Genomic DNA, 18,278 nt, shown 5'->3' on the forward strand with positions numbered 1-18,278 from the left:
AATTACTACGTACTTAGCCAAAGAAAAAATAATTATAAAATATGACCGTCTTATAATCTTATACTATGAGATATTACTTTTATAAGTCAAATATTTAATTTTTACATATAAAAGATCGTCTCACCCTGAAAGACGGTCTTATACATTATTCAAAGGGTTGTCTTATACTCTTTTCATCTGAAACCGTAAATTATTTTTCCTTTTTATATAATTAATATTGAGCTTATATTTTAAAAATAGCATAAGGAAAATCATAATCAATATATGGAATAAAGAACTTACAGTTAGAAGAAGCCGATTAAAAAAAAGGCAATAACAGAGTGAAAAATATTATAGTTATCGAGTACAAACAATAAAAAAACAAAACAATTGCCCATCTAATAGAAATTGTGAGAAGTAGAAGTAGAAGTAGATATTTGCTACTTCTGCTTTTAGTGACTTTTTTTAAAGTTTTAACTTTTCAAAAGTAGTTTTACATCCATCTAATTTATAGTGTTTGGCCTAGTTTCTATTTTTCCAGTTGTAAAAGCACTTATAAATCTTAGGCAAACAGCACCATAATCAGTTACCTTATGAGCCCTTAATTATTAGCAATCTTATTAGTTAACTTTTCAGGTTTCAGTTACCTTTTTCAGTTTTTAACTACCTTTTCAAGTAGTTTACCAAACAGAGCCTAAGGGTCTGTTTGGATAGCAAAAGTGGAAGGAAAGGGAGGGGAGGGGGAAGGAGGGAAGGGAAAGGGAGAGAAGGGAAGGGGAGGGGGAATGAGCTGTGGTTGTTTGGATATAATTTCCCTCCAAATCTTGCCTATTGTGAAGAGATTTTGATTAGGCTTGGAGGAGGGAAATTGGATCCCTCCAAATCTCTCCCCCTCCATTTCTCCATCCCCATTTGATATCCAAACAAGGGATTTGAAATTCCCTACTCTCCCTCCCTTTCTTTTCCCTTCAAATCCCCCAATCCAAACACACCCTAAATGAAAATGAGATCGTTGTAGTGAAATTAATGAAGAAAAAGTTAAAAGAATGTGGATAGAGGTGAAAGGTTGAAACAATCTACCAAGTTAGTTGCTTGACATATCACGTTTCTTTCTTCTCCCAAAACAATCTATATTTAAAGGAGCTGTTGTTTAGCTACTATATATACCTCCTTTTCTTATTAGTTCCATTGAATTCTTCCGTACAAAAACCCCTTTATATTTTCATACATCCTCATCGCTTCTTTCCTTTAATACCAAAACACCAAGATTCATTGAACATTTCTTTAAACTCTCATCCTTATCTTCATTCTTCCCCTTGTTTTTAAACCCCTTTTTTGCATCATTTGCTCTGTTTTTCCTCCTAACTTTCCAGCCAAACTTACAAACTCATCATTATTCTATTTATATTATTATTATTTAAAGTTAATTCATGGAAATGGAGAATAATTACTCCGGAGTAAACATGGATGATCAAGAAATGGAATTACCACCCGGGTTTCGATTCCACCCTACTGACGAAGAACTAATAACTCATTACTTGTCTCAAAAGTATCTTGATACCAACTTCAATGCTATAGCCATTGGCGAGGCAGATTTCAACAAGATTGAACCATGGGAATTACCAAGTAAGTAAGATTTTATTTATGTTTTCATTTACACTTGTGCATCAAAGTTAGTATCCTGTCAAATATATGCAGCCATGTATATTAATTTGTATTCGTCCGAAATGATTTGATTTTTCAGACAAAGCGAAATGGGGAGAGAAAGAATGGTATTTTTTCTGTGTAAGAGATAGAAAATACCCAACTGGACTAAGAACAAACAGGGCAACCGAAGCCGGGTATTGGAAGGCTACTGGAAAAGACAAGGAGATATACAGGGGTAAAATACTTGTTGGGATGAAGAAAACCCTTGTTTTCTATACAGGAAGGGCTCCCAAAGGCGAAAAATCAAATTGGGTCATGCATGAATATAGATTGGAAGGCAATTATACCAAGTTTAACCACCCTCAAAATATTAAGGTATATTTTGCTCCATTGAAAAGACCGACTAAAATAAGATTGTTTGATTACTAGTACTATATTTGATGATTTGAGTATTAACAATATTAAACTATGGAATATTATTTATCATGATCAACAGAATGAATGGGTCATATCCCGGGTTTTTGAGAAGAATTCGGGCTCAAAGAAGTCGAATGATCCAGGTTCCATGAGTTCAGAGGAGTCCTTACCCCCATTGATGGATTCTTCACCATATGAAAATGAGACAAAGGTCACGTGCAGTACCAACACATCTCACGTGACCTGCTTCTCCGACTCTTTAGTGGTGGAGGACCAAATAAATCCAACAAAAACAAAAGAACATGACTTAGCTTCATCCTCTTTATTGTATTCAACCAAATCATCACTTGCCAGCATGTTCATTGATCATGAAATGGCGGATTTCGGGTTTCTCGATTCAATTTTCGCTCAAGATCAACCAATGATGAAGCTTCTGCTTGAACGGAAGGGATCTATCAAGGAAGAATTATCACAAGATATTGGATTAAATGGCGGAGCTGATATGAATAACTATATTTCATCCGGGTCAAATGGCCTTGATTGTTTATGGAGTTATTGATTTAAATAATTGCCTCTATTTCTTTGGTAGATCATTAGATTCTAACAGTAAGTATAGTAATTTGCAGTTTAAAGTTCACGATTTCTGACTGTATGTATGTATGTCGACGACTGGATGTATAGTTATTGTATTATATCGCAACCATTTCATATTTTCATGCGACGATATATATTAGTCGATATCAAATCATTTTCGGTTAACTTTTCTTTGATAATAATGTAGTATTGTCAATGCTTAAATCTCTTCAACTTGGGTTATAGGTGAATCAGGTTAACAACTTTATGTTTTCCCCCATTTTTCTAGGGATGTGATATTGGTAGATAAGTTGGTGACAATATAACATATTTTCTTCCTTTCACTATCAAGTAGTATCAATCTACAACCGTGATGTGATTCATTATTATTCATATGAATATGAACTTATATTATTGAATTTATAAGTATTATGTTAAATCAAATTAGTGTAAAACTCAGGCTTACAAGGCAGGACTACAACATATTGATTGAAAGAATTCTAGGTAAAGTGAGGGGAATTGGTGCAAGGAAACTAAGCTACGCTCGTAGACTTGTGCTCATCAACTCAGTTTTTAACATACTACATAACTATTGGGCCTCTATCCTTTTGATTCCAAAAGGGGTCGTAAGGAGAATTGAGGCTATATGCAGGAACTACCTATGGAATGGGGATACTGAATATCACAAGAATCCCCATTGTGGCCTAGGACAAAGTTTGTTGCAGTAAGAAAGGAGGGTTAGACATTAAGGAAGCTGGGGTGTGGAACATAACCAATGTTGACAAGCTAGTTAACTGGATTTACACTAAGGCAGATAGACTGTGGGTGCTTTGGATTGATCATGTCTACTTAAAAGGTGCAGTTTGGTTTACTTATCAACCTCCTCCTGATTCCAATTGGAACTGGAGAAACATATGCAAAGTCCCATACACTGGCTCGTGGTTATCAAGGTAGTCAGTGGATAGCTGGCATTAGAGGATAAACAATTGGCTCTGGATATCACTGGATGCAAGGACCACATTCCCCTGTTCAGTGGTATAAGTCTATATGGGATAACTGGAATGTTCCAAAACATTCCTTTATTGGTTGGTTAATTCAGCATGAGGCATTGAATACTTGGGCAAAACTGTTCCAATGGGGTTTGTGTGAGACTACTAACTGTGTTTTGTGTGAACATGGAGAGGAATCACATGACCATCTTTTTAAAGATTGTCTATATAGTGCCCAGATTTTAGCAGGGATTGAGCAATGGCTGCAACTGAGTTTGGATGGAAGTGGTAACTATTCAAAGTTGCAAAGGAAGGTGTGCAGGATGGCTAAGCTTGCTTGCTGGTATATTATTTGGCATGAGGGGAATCCATGTCGAATTGAAATGAAGCTTAGGAGGCCTGTGCAGATTCTTAGAGAGTTGCAGATGATGCTTCACTCTAGGATTTTGCAGAAAATGGAGAAGCATGCATGTCTTGAATCGAGATAAAGAATGGCTAATTGGACTAGATATCAGAATCTTATAATTAAATGTATTGGAAGTTATGAAAGATTTCAAATCGAGACAAAGAATGGCTAATTGGACTAGATATCAGAATCTTATAATTATGTCCTAATTAAATGTATTGAAAGTTATGAAAGATCTCAAATTGTACTAAAAACTATGTAATTTGTTGATATATTAATCAAAGTTCACATTTTACCAAAAAAAAAAAAAAAAAAAAAAAAAACTAGTGTAAAACTATAAACACAGAAAAAGGCATTATATCATGATACCTTCAATGTAACTTATGGTAATTAAAAACACTACACTTATTAACATTTTAGTAAATTAGTATTTGTGCTATTTTGATGATACAAACTAAAATGTGATTTATGAACTTAGGAGACATGGGTATAAATAAATTTTGATTGCTCTTTTAACTCTCTCCTATTCACTATTTTTTTATTTCTTATTTCCTTAAACGGATTATTCAGATTTTCTTCCCCTTTCTTATTTTGGAAACTTTTACGCTTATTTTATTCATCTCTGTTTGCTATCACTAAAGCCCAACCAACATTTTTACTCCTATTTTACTCATTTCTTTAATGTTTGTGGTCCACAATTCCTTATTTAACTCATAATTATTCATCCCTCTCTCCTATCAACAAACCCCACCCAACTCTTTTACTCCTATTTTATTTCTCGCCTTAATACTCGTACCCACAAATAAAGGTAAGAAAACAGAGACTAGGAGGGAGTAGTTTAGATTACGATATAGGTAGGACACAAATTAAATTTTTGAGCAAATTTGTCGAATTTGTCAAGTTATTTATGAAACCGACAACCTTTAAAGTCGATATTTAAAACTATAAAATTAACTATTTATATCTTCACTAAGTATTGATTAAAAATTTAAAAGTAACGCGGTGCTGGGCAAGGGTTGAACCCAAAGAAAGGTAGACCACTAATGGTCTTTAAATGTGTAATTAGAACGATTGCAAAAGAAGTAACAACAAAGCTATAAAAATGGGGGTTTTGTTTGATTGAGGAGTAACAAAATGATCGATCCTAGACACAATCAAACTCTTATTATCCAAATTCTTCTACTATGACGGAGGAAACCTTCTTAATCTCCTTAATATTAGCCAACAACAAGGAAATCACACTTATTATTGACGAAACTTATCAACCATTAAGTAGAACACATACATTGATTAGATTAACAAGAAGATAAAATATGAGGGATTTAATAACAGTAATTAAGTGCAATGAACACAATTAATATCTAATTACAAGTTAATCTCTTTCTTGTGGATCAAGTTAGGAATAAATCACATTCACTAGCTTAAGCACAATTTGGTGCTTCATAATAATTGACAGGAAATCACACTTAACAATTCTAACAACAATAGATTAAGGATATTACAAGATTTGTAAACAAGGAAATCACACTTAATAAAGTTAATTATATAAGAATTCCATAACAAAACATTGATACAAAAAGATTAACAATAATAGGGATAAATAGGGAAGGATTAAGGTGACTTACAATCAAATGATTAAACATTGGGATTGAATTAAGATGAGAGGATTAGTTTCTCATTCTAGATCTAAAACCCAAATAGATGATAATTATCCAATTACAACTTAATTAGAAGAGATAACGAGAAGAGATGAAAACCTAAATTTAACACATATTTATAGTTTTAAGCATAATGTAAAGTAATGGGCCTTGATTAACAAGGTTAATGCGATTTGGCAAAAAGAGGTTGTAGGTACGCGCACTGTGCGCTTCTCAGTCTGATGTTTTTGTTTTTTCAATTTCGCATAAATATTTTGCTTCCCCATACCTTTGAGGGTCGTCTTTCTTTGTTTTGAATATACTTGTGCAACGGTTGATCTCAAGACATGCTTCCGCTTCCGAGTAGTTCTCAAATCTCCAATATTGAATCGACATTTGGAAAATGGCATTATTGTGACAATAATCATGTAAAACCACATCCAAATGACGCTTTATTGTACTTAAAACCGCTAAATAAGGTATTAGCAATACGAGCCTATCAAATATCGTACCCCACACTTTAGCCTTTACTTATCCTCAGCAAACTATTATAAAACCAATCAATCAACAAAAGCTCACAAGAAGTATGTGTAAGCTCAATCGATCAATCTCTCTTCTCTCACACCCCATCCTAGTTATATCTCCCTCACACATTGTCATCATCGTCACTGTTCCCTAATCACCCCTATTAACAAGATAAGTGACCCAAATCCGCGTACAAGAGTCGTTCTTCTCTTACGCGACTTCCTTATGTGTTCCCTCGAAAAAAAATGTTCCTAAATTCTTCCAAAAACAAGGTTACCTAAGCATCACAATACCTCCTAGCACAACAAGCAAGTAGACAACCAGAAAACTCTCCAATACAATGCAATACATCACAATCGACTATCAAACACAATTGCCTAGTGTACCAAGCACATGGCATAATGTAATCCTCCAAATTCCGCCTTATCTAACCTTGCTACACACTATCATACCCTTCTTACCCTCTTTATCTCCTTCACTTATATTGTCAACACCAAAATATGAGTAGTACAACAAAATGACATGTTTCCATGATTGTTTTTTCTTTTTCCTAATTCCCTCATTTTGCCTAAACTACCCGCCCTTACCGGTTTTCGGTTTAGCTTTTTCCTCACTTCTACTATTGTGGCTCGCACTCGATTTTCTTTTCGCCCGGAACGCCCTTTAGGGTTTCACTCTATCCTTGGCCACCTTCCCCTTTTTGCATAAAATGCCGTTCAGGGTTTTTAATCTAGCTGGCGCGTTTTTATTATGTGGGTCTTTATTAGGCATGCCCTTGAATTGACTTATTTTCACCAATTGAATGAATGCGGTTTTAGCGATAAATTTCGCGATTAAGTTGGCGGCAGTAGGTGATCCATTTGGAAGTGAGTCTTCAGGGGGAATTAAATGTGAAGAAAATTTTGGCATTTTTGGTTGATTGTTTTTAGCTGGGTTTAAGTTATGGTTGGCTACTCCTTCTCTTGCAAACGAGTTCAGAACCTTAACACGTTCCACTACCACAATCCCAACATCTACTAAACTATCAACACCAAAAGAAGTAGCTCCCTCCGTAGAGCCTATTTCTAGAACTCTAAACACTCTTCTTATATTGCGCAAGGTCCTCTCAATATCTTGATCGATTGGTACTTATACCTTGCGTGAAGATCACCTAGGCATGCAACAAACAACTAGAAGTAAATTAATACTACCTTAAGGAGTTAGGTTCCCTAACGCAAAGAAAACACAACTAAAAGAAAATAAAAAGCCAAAGAAATTACACCGTCCACGACAACATCGACATTTTGATAGGTTGTTAATCTAGCAAACAAATATTTATAAACTTTACAAACAAGTTAGTATAGCATGTAAACGGAGATCGGTCTACGAGGATGGTTTATATAATGAAATGCGATTACATAAAGAGGTGTGTTGTGTGACAAGTAATTGGGTTTAAGGTTAGGTCAAAACTAATGGATGAAAACACCAATAAACAAAAGCAACAACTAAGAATAATGGTTGTAAATAGTCAAGGAAAGGAATTAGGGTGTCATGGGTTCATACTTCATAGGGGATGATCACTCAATGAATGCCGAGTCTTAGTCAAGTTGGGATTCTAATCGGACTATGAGTCGAGTCTCTTATTCTAACGACCCTACCTAGGTCAAGTCGGGTTAGCTCTCACGTACACTCATTCAACCCACCAACATAGTGCAAGTTCTAACACATCCTAAGGCTCAAGATCTAATAAGAGTGTATAAACAATGAATAAACCATGTAAACATTCATTTACAAAATTCATCAAACATGTGGTGTGCACTAGTTGAAACTAGAACTCGGGCGGGTTGATCTTGACTCGGGCGGGTTGAGCAGCACATTCCCTTTTCTTGATTTTATACCTATGATGCTTCTATATAATTCTTATTTATATCATCTTTGGTCATCCTTCTTGCCTCCTCTTCATACTAGTCCATCTAAGATCATCAACAAGCTTCCTAATATGCACGAGAGATGGAAATTCCTTCTCATTATCTTCTTTCCTACAAAACATATAAAATGCACCAGGAAAGCAAATAGGAGGCAAATGATGAATAAAATGGCTATGAAATGCTATATTAGTATGCAAAATTAGGTTCAATTAGGGGACTAAATGTGTGTAAATATGAGCCACATCAAATATCCCCAAACCGAACCTTTACTCGTCCCGATTAAAGAGGTGACTAGAACTAGACCTTTATTTAAACTAATAATACTAATATAGCCGATGTGAGATGATTAGCGGGTCTCACTCCGCCCCTTCAACTCACAACAAGACATCCATGAGGTAAGATGCCTTCTTGCAAGGCAAGGTGGGGCTTGCAAAAATGGCGATGCATCCAAACATTTAAGCACACAAGATCAAGTAAAATGATGCATCTACAAAAGAATAGCCACTTTCCTCATCTAAGTAGCGGAAATCATCTAAAAGGGAAGCAATCTAAGGGTACACATTCCATTGTAGATATTATTTCTCCAAGTTACTAAGCCTAAAAGGATACCACCAAATCACCTCCAAGTTGTTTAAAACTAGGGCACTTTTGTCCACAATCGCTAAATGATTTCGTCAAGAGTAGACTCCCTATGGTGTTAGAAACGCTATGGGATCGCGGAATTCCACCTCGTGCCTAGACAAGAAGAAGGATTGTCTCATCTACACCATGCAACAAAAATGAGATCAATGGATAAAAGAGATCAACATGCTTTGAGTTTCACAATGGTAGTTTGCTTTTGATTTGTCGTCTCCCTCCTCCCCCCCCCCCCCCCAACAAATTTCTTGTGGCATTTATCATTGAAGGATATTTCTTGCCATTTTGATGTTTGGCATTGATACTTGGTAATTCTTTTCAATTTTGCATTCTTTTTGAACAATTTCAAAGTAACCCCATTTTGTAGCAAGGGTACTTTTATTGAAGCATAGGAGTCTATTTTTGCTCCTGTTTTCATTGCAATTTTTGCAAACTTTTTTGACTTTCACTTTGGTACTTTAACTAAAATTGGAGATTTTTGTGCCCACTCCCTTTTTGTTTACAAAACATGATGATAGAAATGAAAGGACGGTTGCATGGCATTAAGGGTCACCTTGGAATAAATAGTAGCCAAGGAGTTATCACACCACAAGGTACTCTTGACTAGGCCTTAGTCCATTGGTCAAAGGATACTAGTATGACACATCCTAGGGTGTCTTGAGGGTATTCTAGCAAATAAAGTCTCTAGGAGAAAAATTATTTACAAGTGCCTTATATACACTTACCAAGCTTCCCGAATAGGCATTTTCACAAAAATCATCTTTGGTCATCCTTCTTGCCTCCTCTTCATACTAGTCCATCTAAGATCATCAACAAGCTTCCTAATATGCACGAGAGATGGAAATTCCTTCTCATTATCTCCTTTCCTACAAAACATATAAAATGCACCAGGAAAGCAAATAGGAGGCAAATGATGAATAAAATGGCTATGAAATGCTATATTAGTATGCAAAATTAGGTTCAATTAGGGGACTAAATGTGTGTAAATATGAGCCACATCAAATATCCCCAAACCGAACCTTTACTCGTCCCGATTAAAGAGGTGACTAGAACTAGACCTTTATTTAAACTAATAATACTAATATAGCCGATGTGAGATGATTAGCGGGTCTCACTCCGCCCCTTCAACTCACAACAAGACATCCATGAGGTAAGATGCCTTCTTGCAAGGCAAGGTGGGGCTTGCAAAAATGGCGATGCATCCAAACATTTAAGCACACAAGATCAAGTAAAATGATGCATCTACAAAAGAATAGCCACTTTCCTCATCTAAGTAGCGGAAATCATCTAAAAGGGAAGCAATCTAAGGGTACACATTCCATTGTAGATATTATTTCTCCAAGTTACTAAGCCTAAAAGGATACCAACAAATCACCTCCAAGTTGTTTAAAACTAGGGCACTTTTGTCCACAATCGCTAAATGATTTCGTCAAGAGTAGACTCCCTATGGTGTTAGAAACGCTATAGGATCGCGGAATTCCTCCTCGTGCCTAGACATGAAGAAGGATTGTCTCATCTACACCATGCAACAAAAATGAGATCAATGGATAAAAGAGATCAATATGCTTTGAGTTTCACAATGGTAGTTTGCTTTTGATTTGTCGTCTCCTCCTCCCTCCCCCCCCCCCCCCCCCCAACAAATTTCTTGTGGCATTTATCATTGAAGCATATTTCTTGCCATTTTAATGTTTGGCATTGATACTTGGTAATTCTTTTCAATTATGCATTCGTTTTGAACAATTTCAAAGTAACCCCATTTTGTAGCAAGGGTACTTTTATTGAAGCATAGGAGTCTATTTTTGCTCCTGTTTTCATTGCAATTTCTGCAAACTTTTTTGACTTTCACTTTGGTACTTTAACTAAAATTGGAGATTTTTGTGCCCACTCCCTTTTTGTTTACAAAACATGATGATAGAAATGAAAGGACGGTTGCATGGCATTAAGGGTCACCTTGGAATAAACAGTAGCCAAGGAGTTATCACACCACAAGGTACTCTTGACTAGGCTTTAGTCTATTGGTCAAAGGATACTAGTATGACACATCCTAGGGTGTCTTGAGGGTATTCTAGCAAATAAAGTCTCTAGGAGAAAAATTATTTACAAGGGCCTTATATACACTTACCAAGCTTCTCGAATAGGCATTTTCACAAAAAATTTCTAACCATGCAAACTACATGCCATGATGCAACTAACATATATAAAACTCTAATACATATGCTTCTATCAACTAAAATGCCATATAATCTAGATGTAATTCTTAACAACACATACATACACAAACCGCAACAACAAAATACACCACATCCTCCTTGACATGTAAGCCCATCCTCCTCATATGACTAATGAAAAGAAATGGAAGGGAAATATGGATTAGAGCGATCATATCAAGCGGTCTTCATATTCCCTTGCTAATGCCTCAAATGAAGTGTCGTATCTATGGGAGAAGAGGACAAAAACACAACTATATACAATTCTACACTACTAAATTAAAGAACATGTTTTTGGTTTTTGAAATTTTCAAATTTTTATGGATTTTGTTTTCATGAAATTAAAGGACATATTTTTAGGATTTTTCAAATGTTTTCAAATTTTGATGTATTTTGAAATATAAATTCCCATCCCCCACTTTATTTTGGACATTGTCCTCAATATACATGTAGGAGTAGGAATGAAAAAGAAATACATGTTTTTGGATTTTTTAAAGTTTTATGCAAATTGAAGTACAAAGACAATGATAGGATATGAATGAATGCATGCTCTAACTAAATGCAATTTTATATGACATATATAACAAATGAATGCAATCTAAACTACACTAGATGATGCATGTTCTCTATTAAGCTATGGTCACCTATGATCAAACGTCCCCAAACCGATTTAAACACTATTTCTAGTGTAGAAAGGAATAGGTTTGGTCATTAGTGACTATGTATGAACTCAAGTCTATATGCAACTAACTACATGAATAATGTGAGATATACTACTATGCAAACTAATCTAATCATGTGAGATATATAACAATGCAACTATACATGAGAGATAGGGAAAGAAAAGGTTCTTACAATCACGATCTCAATCAAAGCCTCCATCATCGAGGTCATCATCATCTTCACTCTCTTCTTCTTCTTCTTCTTCTTCTTCTTCTTCTTCTTCTTCTTCTTCTTCTTCTTCTTCTTCTTCTTCTTCTTCTTCTTCTTCTTCTTCTTCTTCTTCTCCTCTTTGATCACCTTCATTCATGCCTTGGTTTGGGAACACAAGGTGTGGTTGCACCAAAGAAGGCGTAGGACCGTTAGGATCAATAAACCCTTGTTGAGCCATATGGTAATATGGTGGGTAAAGGGCCAAATAGTTGTCTTCATGCCCACGGTGGATCCTAAAATCAATGTCTCTCATCATAACCATAAAGATATCAATGCCCCATGGCGGGGTGCTAGAAGGAGAAGGAGTTTAGGGTCGGTAGAAATGGGCATATGGTGGTATCTTCGCATAAGAGGACCGAACACCATAAAGGAATGGCGGGATGCCAAGGCTTGGACCATAGGATGGTGGTGGTGCATAGGAAGGAGTAGGAGGCGCCTCCTCATGTCTCCGAGGTGGTGGAGCCACAACCCTCTCAACGGGGAGGAGGTAGCTCGGCATAGGTGCAAGTTAGCTCGACCTAGGCTCGGTAGGCGGAAGGTCCCAACAAGGACGGGTGCATGTGGTGTTCCCCTTAGTGTACCAATAAATGCTTCCCGAATCACTATACTTACACCATTTGTGATGCCTAAAGATAGCCTTCTCATCAATCAAAGTATCCCGAGTAGAGCTATATACCTCTCATCATCATTAAACCCCGGACACAACACATTGGCCATCCTAGTCACAAGTCCACCCATCACAATTCCCTTGGACTTAGTCCTACCCCTTGCTAGAGCTCGGAACCGAACAAGTAACTCAAGTGCGGGATTAAAGTTGTATTTTGGCAATCCTTGGACATTCAAATAAGACTCAAGAAAAGTCATGTCAAGTTGGCAGACACTTCCCGTGCCACTCCGACCATTGATAGTCCCCGCAATAAATTGATGCCATACTATAATGACCGGATGATGAATCTAGAAAGCATGACACCTTCTAAAACCATGTAATTCCAACCCGGTAATCGCTCTCCACAAGTGTGACTCCGTGAACCCTATGGGTTTCTCAAGGTCGGTCTCGGGTATCTCAAGTACAAAAATTTCACCAAAAGTACCCAAATGCATCCGGTAGGTTTCATTACACAACCTAAATTCCAAGCCTACCCCATATCTTTCTTCTTCAAAAACATTGAGACTACACAATAATTCCAATGTGAGGCTAAGATATGTCACCCCATGCATATTAAACATCGTCTCAAGACCCATTCCTCTAAACAAGGATTCGGTTTGACTCTTAATACCAAGCTTATCCAAAATATTACGACAAATGAAACGAGTAGGCTCAAATTCCATACCTAGTAGTTTCACAAATCGTCTCCTATGCTCATCTTTGATGAATACTACTTCCGAGAAGTCCCCAAGTTGCTTTATTCCCGACACTAGCTCCTCCTCTTGCCTTTGGAACTCCAGTGGTGCATTAGAACCACATCCCTTCACTACGCCAAATTTGACAATAAATAAGGAGCATATCACAATGGTTTAATGCATTCAATAACGAGACTTAGATGACCGTTTTCCAAATATTGGCGGAAACCTAGACCGCGATAATGAGAATAACGGTTTCCCACGAAAACCGTTGTTATTATAATGTGACAACGACTACTTAACAAACCATTATCAAAAATGTTTAACGGTTTCCAAAAGCTCGTTATAAAATCTCTCTTATCAACGGTTGTTAAACAACCTTTACCAATTCGAAAATCGTTACTAAATTAGCACCATCTATGGTTTGTGGTACCCGTTGTTATGTTATAGATACGGGTTTCCTGTAACCATTATCATTTATGAAAGAACGGATTTTCAATTCAACTGTTGTCACTATTTGATTAGGTTTCTCAGTTTGACCACTGCATGCAAAACTTTATCAGAACTTTAATAAATATTCAATTTGACCAATAATATTCAATTTGACCAAAATAATTCTATAAATATGTCTTCATAATGTTTTAGGTTAAAATCTAAATTATCAAACATTTACTCTTTAATTTCTCTCTAAAAAAATATGCCTGGTGTATCGGAGCTACAATCACGTTGTCGTTACGCACAACCTTTTACTTGCATTCTCCATAATATCCTGGTTCGTTATGATGTGAATGGAAAGGGTTTAAACCCTAATTTTGGGTGGCTGACGCAAATGCTTCATGACTCCGGTTTCACTGCGGTTAAAAAAGTGTACCATGTGTCTACAAACAAGCAAGGTTTTGTAGGCTTTTCTTTTATCGAGCTTGACGAAGCCAACTGCCATGATAGTTTTCGTCAGGCAAGAAAAATAGGGGCTAGATTTGCGGGGAAAGATGCAGGGAAAGAGGACTTCTATTCGTATGCTAGACAAAAGGGCCCTTATCTATGCGTTGCAACCCATGTTGATCATCTTCTGCTGAGACATTACAGGAGGCATCACATTTCTGCCACCGTGCCTATGTCATAGGAGAAAGAGGTCATTTCACCTGCGCTGCCCGCTGATGATGAAGAGTCGATCTACGACTTGATCTATGCCGAAATTGGGCATGAAGACTATCCTAATACTTCATCAGATTCTAATTAAGTCTTTAGTTATTATATGACATTATGAGTTGTATTTTGATTATGGTGGTTATTTGAATTAAAGTTTAATTATTTATGTTATTTGTTACGTTTTTTGTTACACCAATTTCATGTAAATTTTTATTTTCATTTTAATGAAAGCAGCGCGCATCCCTTCAAAAAAAATATAATATAATAATAATAATAATAATAATAATAATAATAATAATAATAATAATAATAATAATAATAATAATAATAATAATAACAATAATAATAATAAGGGTTAATTGATAAACAATATCAATATAAGGACCCTTTTTCATAATCAGTACCAACATAATCAATAATTAGTAATCGGTACCAAAATATTAACTTTTTTCTATGATAGGTACCAAGTCGCCTAAAAATCCAATCTTAACCTACTCGAAAAAGTCCAAAAAGCCATCCTTCAAGTACAAATCTCCACTCACCCACGTTCAAAATCCCTCTCTTAGATGAAAGCACCTTTAAAGTAGGAAAAAAAATTAGAGTAAGAAGGCGACTTGGTACCTATCGTAGAAAAAAGTTAATATTTTGGTACTGATTATTAATTATTGATTATGTTGGTATTGATTATGAAAAAGAGGACTAAAGTTGGTAGTGTTTATCAAGTTGATAGTGTTTTTGGGTCTGTCCATCTTCCTTTTGATGCCGCTCTTCGTTCTAGCTTGGAACGTATTGTCACCGCGTCGGGGCCGGGTTTTGGGGATTGGCAGTGACGCCTTGCTACATTCCCTTTTCATCTTGGTGGTCTTGGTGTCTATGCGGCGGGAGATGTTTTATTTTATGCTTTTATTGCGTCCCGCTTGCGATCTGGGTTTGCGAGCTAAGCTCCTCGGCCCTTCTGGTATTGTAGCTGCTGTCCCTGCTTTTGATGATGCTGCGCAGGTGTTTACTGCGACTACAGGTTCTGGTATATTAGGTCTCCCTAGTGAAATTGCTGCCCCCAAACTTATGAAGAAATTGGCAGACATTTATTTCACGACGGTTCTTTCTTTGCCTCGTAGTCTGTTTTCTCTTTGACACCACGCCGACTTTGCTTGCTTTATGGCGATCTCGGCGGGGTTCTCACTCCTCCGATTGGTTACGTGCGGTTCCTATCTCGGGGTTGGGGCGGACTATGAATGGGAGGACTTACCGTAGTGTCTTTGGGTATCGTCTGCAGGTGTTCCGTTATTCACGGTATCTAGGCCCCGTCTGCTTGCTCTCGGGTTTTTTTGCTTTGGGATGTTTTTGGGGACCACGCTGTTTCTTATCTTTATTCTTGTGGGCGTTAAACATCAGCATAACCTTGTCCGGGACACTCTTTTCGACATCCGCTATAGATCCGGTATTACTGCGGGGAAGGAGGTTGATATCGGTTTGGTTGATGGGCAGGGTGGCTCTCTTCGTCCTGCGGATTTATTGCTTTATTCTTGGGACGGGGGCGTGATGTGTGCGTCGACCGACGGGTTCTTCACCTTTGACCGGGCCCGGGTTGGCGCTTTTGTGCGGGCCGGGTTGTCGGCCCGATCTTTGCTCAGCGAAAGTGTGCTAAGTATGGGGATTTGTGCGCGATAGCGGGTTATGGTTTCCTACCTTTCTCTTTCTCTTCACTTGGGGAGCTGGGTTCAGATGCTGTTGCCTTGCTCAAGCGGATCCAGAAATTCTCGGTATCTCAGGATGCGGGGGCTCGGGTTGCCGCTTACATTTTTACTAGACTTAGCTTTGCTATTGCTAAGGGTGTGGGAGCCCAGATTGTCTCTCGGCTCCCCACCAATTTCATGTAAACTTGTATTTTTATTTTAATGAAAGTTGCGCGCATCCCATAATAAAAAAAAAAAGTAATAATTATAGTAATAATAATAGTAATAATAGTAGTAATAATAATAATAATAATAATAATAATAATAATAATAATAATATGATATGACATATTATAACAATTGGTAGGTTTCCTAACAATTTCCTAGTTCCCCTACCTTGACTACTATAAATACAAGGGTAGACCTACTCATAAATCACTTTTCACTTTTACAAATATCACACATAAGTTAGAGAGGGAGAGGGAGAGGGAGAATAAGAAAGAAAAACAATCAATTTGGGGATTTTGCATCTGCTTCTATTAGATTCGATCTTTTATTTTGTAAGTTGTCTTTAAACTTTCTAAGATTCAATTGTTCATATTTAAGACTTAAATTATAGTAGGATTATGGTAGAAGTCGTGCTTAATTACATAAAAATTAGGTTAAACATGATTAAGTTAAAGATAGAAAGTTACAGCAATTTTGTAAATCTGTAAGTTGTCTTAAATGAGTTATCAGACTGTCTTAAAGTTGTTATATTATAAAACGTAAAGAATAAATTTAGGTTATTTTCAAGTCTAGTTTATGCCTGTAAAATTTCGTGGCAAGTGGCCTTGTAGATCTTTCAGAATAAATTCGTTATGAACATGTCGACTAAGAATCCACAAATACACTAGTAGTCAAAAGTTTATTTCGTAAATGTAATTTATAAATTGAAACTTAGTTGGGTCTTTTGAATACATTAGCTTTGAAGATCTAGATGATGCTAGGCATTGAAATTTCTCAAAAATCATACTTTAAACGTGTTTTATGAATCGATACTTTTATGCGACGAAATTCGTCTGTATTTATAAATCTTTCAAGAAAACCTTGACAAGTATGGAATTTGAGGACAGTCTATTTCACAAGAACTTTTGATATGTGTCTTAGAGTTCCAACCCCACTGGTCTTGCATCGTTTGGATTTTTATTGAATTAATTATGAATTTTATTGTGAGGCTGAACTGTTCTGTAAAACGGTAGAATTAGAGATTTAGCTTTGAAGTTGTCAAAAGGATTAGGACGTGATGGCATAGGATAAATGCATAATTAGTTGGTTGGTTATGTAGTATTGTACATAGTTATGTTATATAGGTTTAGGATTTGTAAACGATCGATTTGATTGCTTATGTGACTCGAAGATTTGCTATCAGGTAGGAATTTCCTACTCAACTCGGGTTTTATTGTTAAGTGAATGTATATTTAATTGTGACGGTTGATGAGATTAAGGTTACTATTGAGATTTATTATTGGAGATAGAGTATTTGTGTATGCTAAGATTTTGGCTGAGCTGTATGACGGGATTGTTATTGAGTATTTGTTGTTGGTTATATATGGTATGGAGAGTCGATTATTAAGTTTAGCAGAACACGGAGGGTGTTACTACCAGTTGTGCATAGTGAGTGATCGTTACTGCCAGATATGCATAGTAAGTAATTATTACTGCCAGAGATAGTTGTGCATAGTAAGTAATTACTACTGCTAGGTGAGCATGGTACTCAAGTACTACTGCCAGTTGAGCATAGCACGATGTTAAGGGGGTTGTGCTACTGCCAGTGACGTAAGTGAGTTGTACGGATGAAGTGATGAGAATGTGAAGGATGTCTATTTTGGTTGGATTATTATTGTTGTTTGGTTTATTCCTACTCAACCTCGTGGTTGACAGTGTATTCTGAACACCTGTGACGAACCGTAACTAGGGAGCAAACTTGATAGGTACTTGAGTTAGCTGACTTTGGAGCATATGGGGATGCGTGAGGACTTCGGCCAGCCTATCTAGAAGTCTAGACCACATATTTATTTATTCACTTTAGTTTATTCCGCTGCGAGTTGTAATAAATTTTATATTAGTTTTAATTTGGGTAATTTGTAATAAACATGTAATCGCTTTATTTTATCTAATGTACTTTGGTTTGTTGTACTTTATTATTCACTATCTCGGGAAACCGAGATGGTAATACTCTCGTTTACTTGGGAGGCCTAGCTAAAGACTCCTGAA

The 18,278-nt window shown here is 36.6% G+C and overlaps 2 protein-coding genes across 2 annotated transcripts; both read left to right on the forward strand.

The window, feature by feature from the left end:
* Window positions 1-1,078: 1,078 nt before the first annotated feature.
* Window positions 1,079-2,802, forward strand: LOC141610976 (NAC domain-containing protein 92-like). The gene is made up of 3 exons (XM_074429327.1): window positions 1,079-1,605; window positions 1,724-2,001; window positions 2,123-2,802. Exons 1-3 carry the CDS (start codon window positions 1,410-1,412, stop codon window positions 2,600-2,602), a joined length of 954 nt encoding a protein of 317 aa, XP_074285428.1. The 5' UTR covers window positions 1,079-1,409; the 3' UTR covers window positions 2,603-2,802.
* Window positions 2,803-3,622: 820 nt separating this feature from the next.
* Window positions 3,623-4,093, forward strand: LOC141586044 (uncharacterized). Its single transcript, XM_074407152.1, has one exon. The coding sequence runs from the start codon at window positions 3,623-3,625 to the stop codon at window positions 4,091-4,093; it is 471 nt and encodes a 156-aa protein (XP_074263253.1).
* Window positions 4,094-18,278: the final 14,185 nt, after the last annotated feature.

The sequence above is a fragment of the Silene latifolia genome, chromosome 1 (assembly GCF_048544455.1).
Source record: "Silene latifolia isolate original U9 population chromosome 1, ASM4854445v1, whole genome shotgun sequence".
NCBI classification, from domain to species: Eukaryota; Viridiplantae; Streptophyta; class Magnoliopsida; order Caryophyllales; family Caryophyllaceae; genus Silene; species Silene latifolia.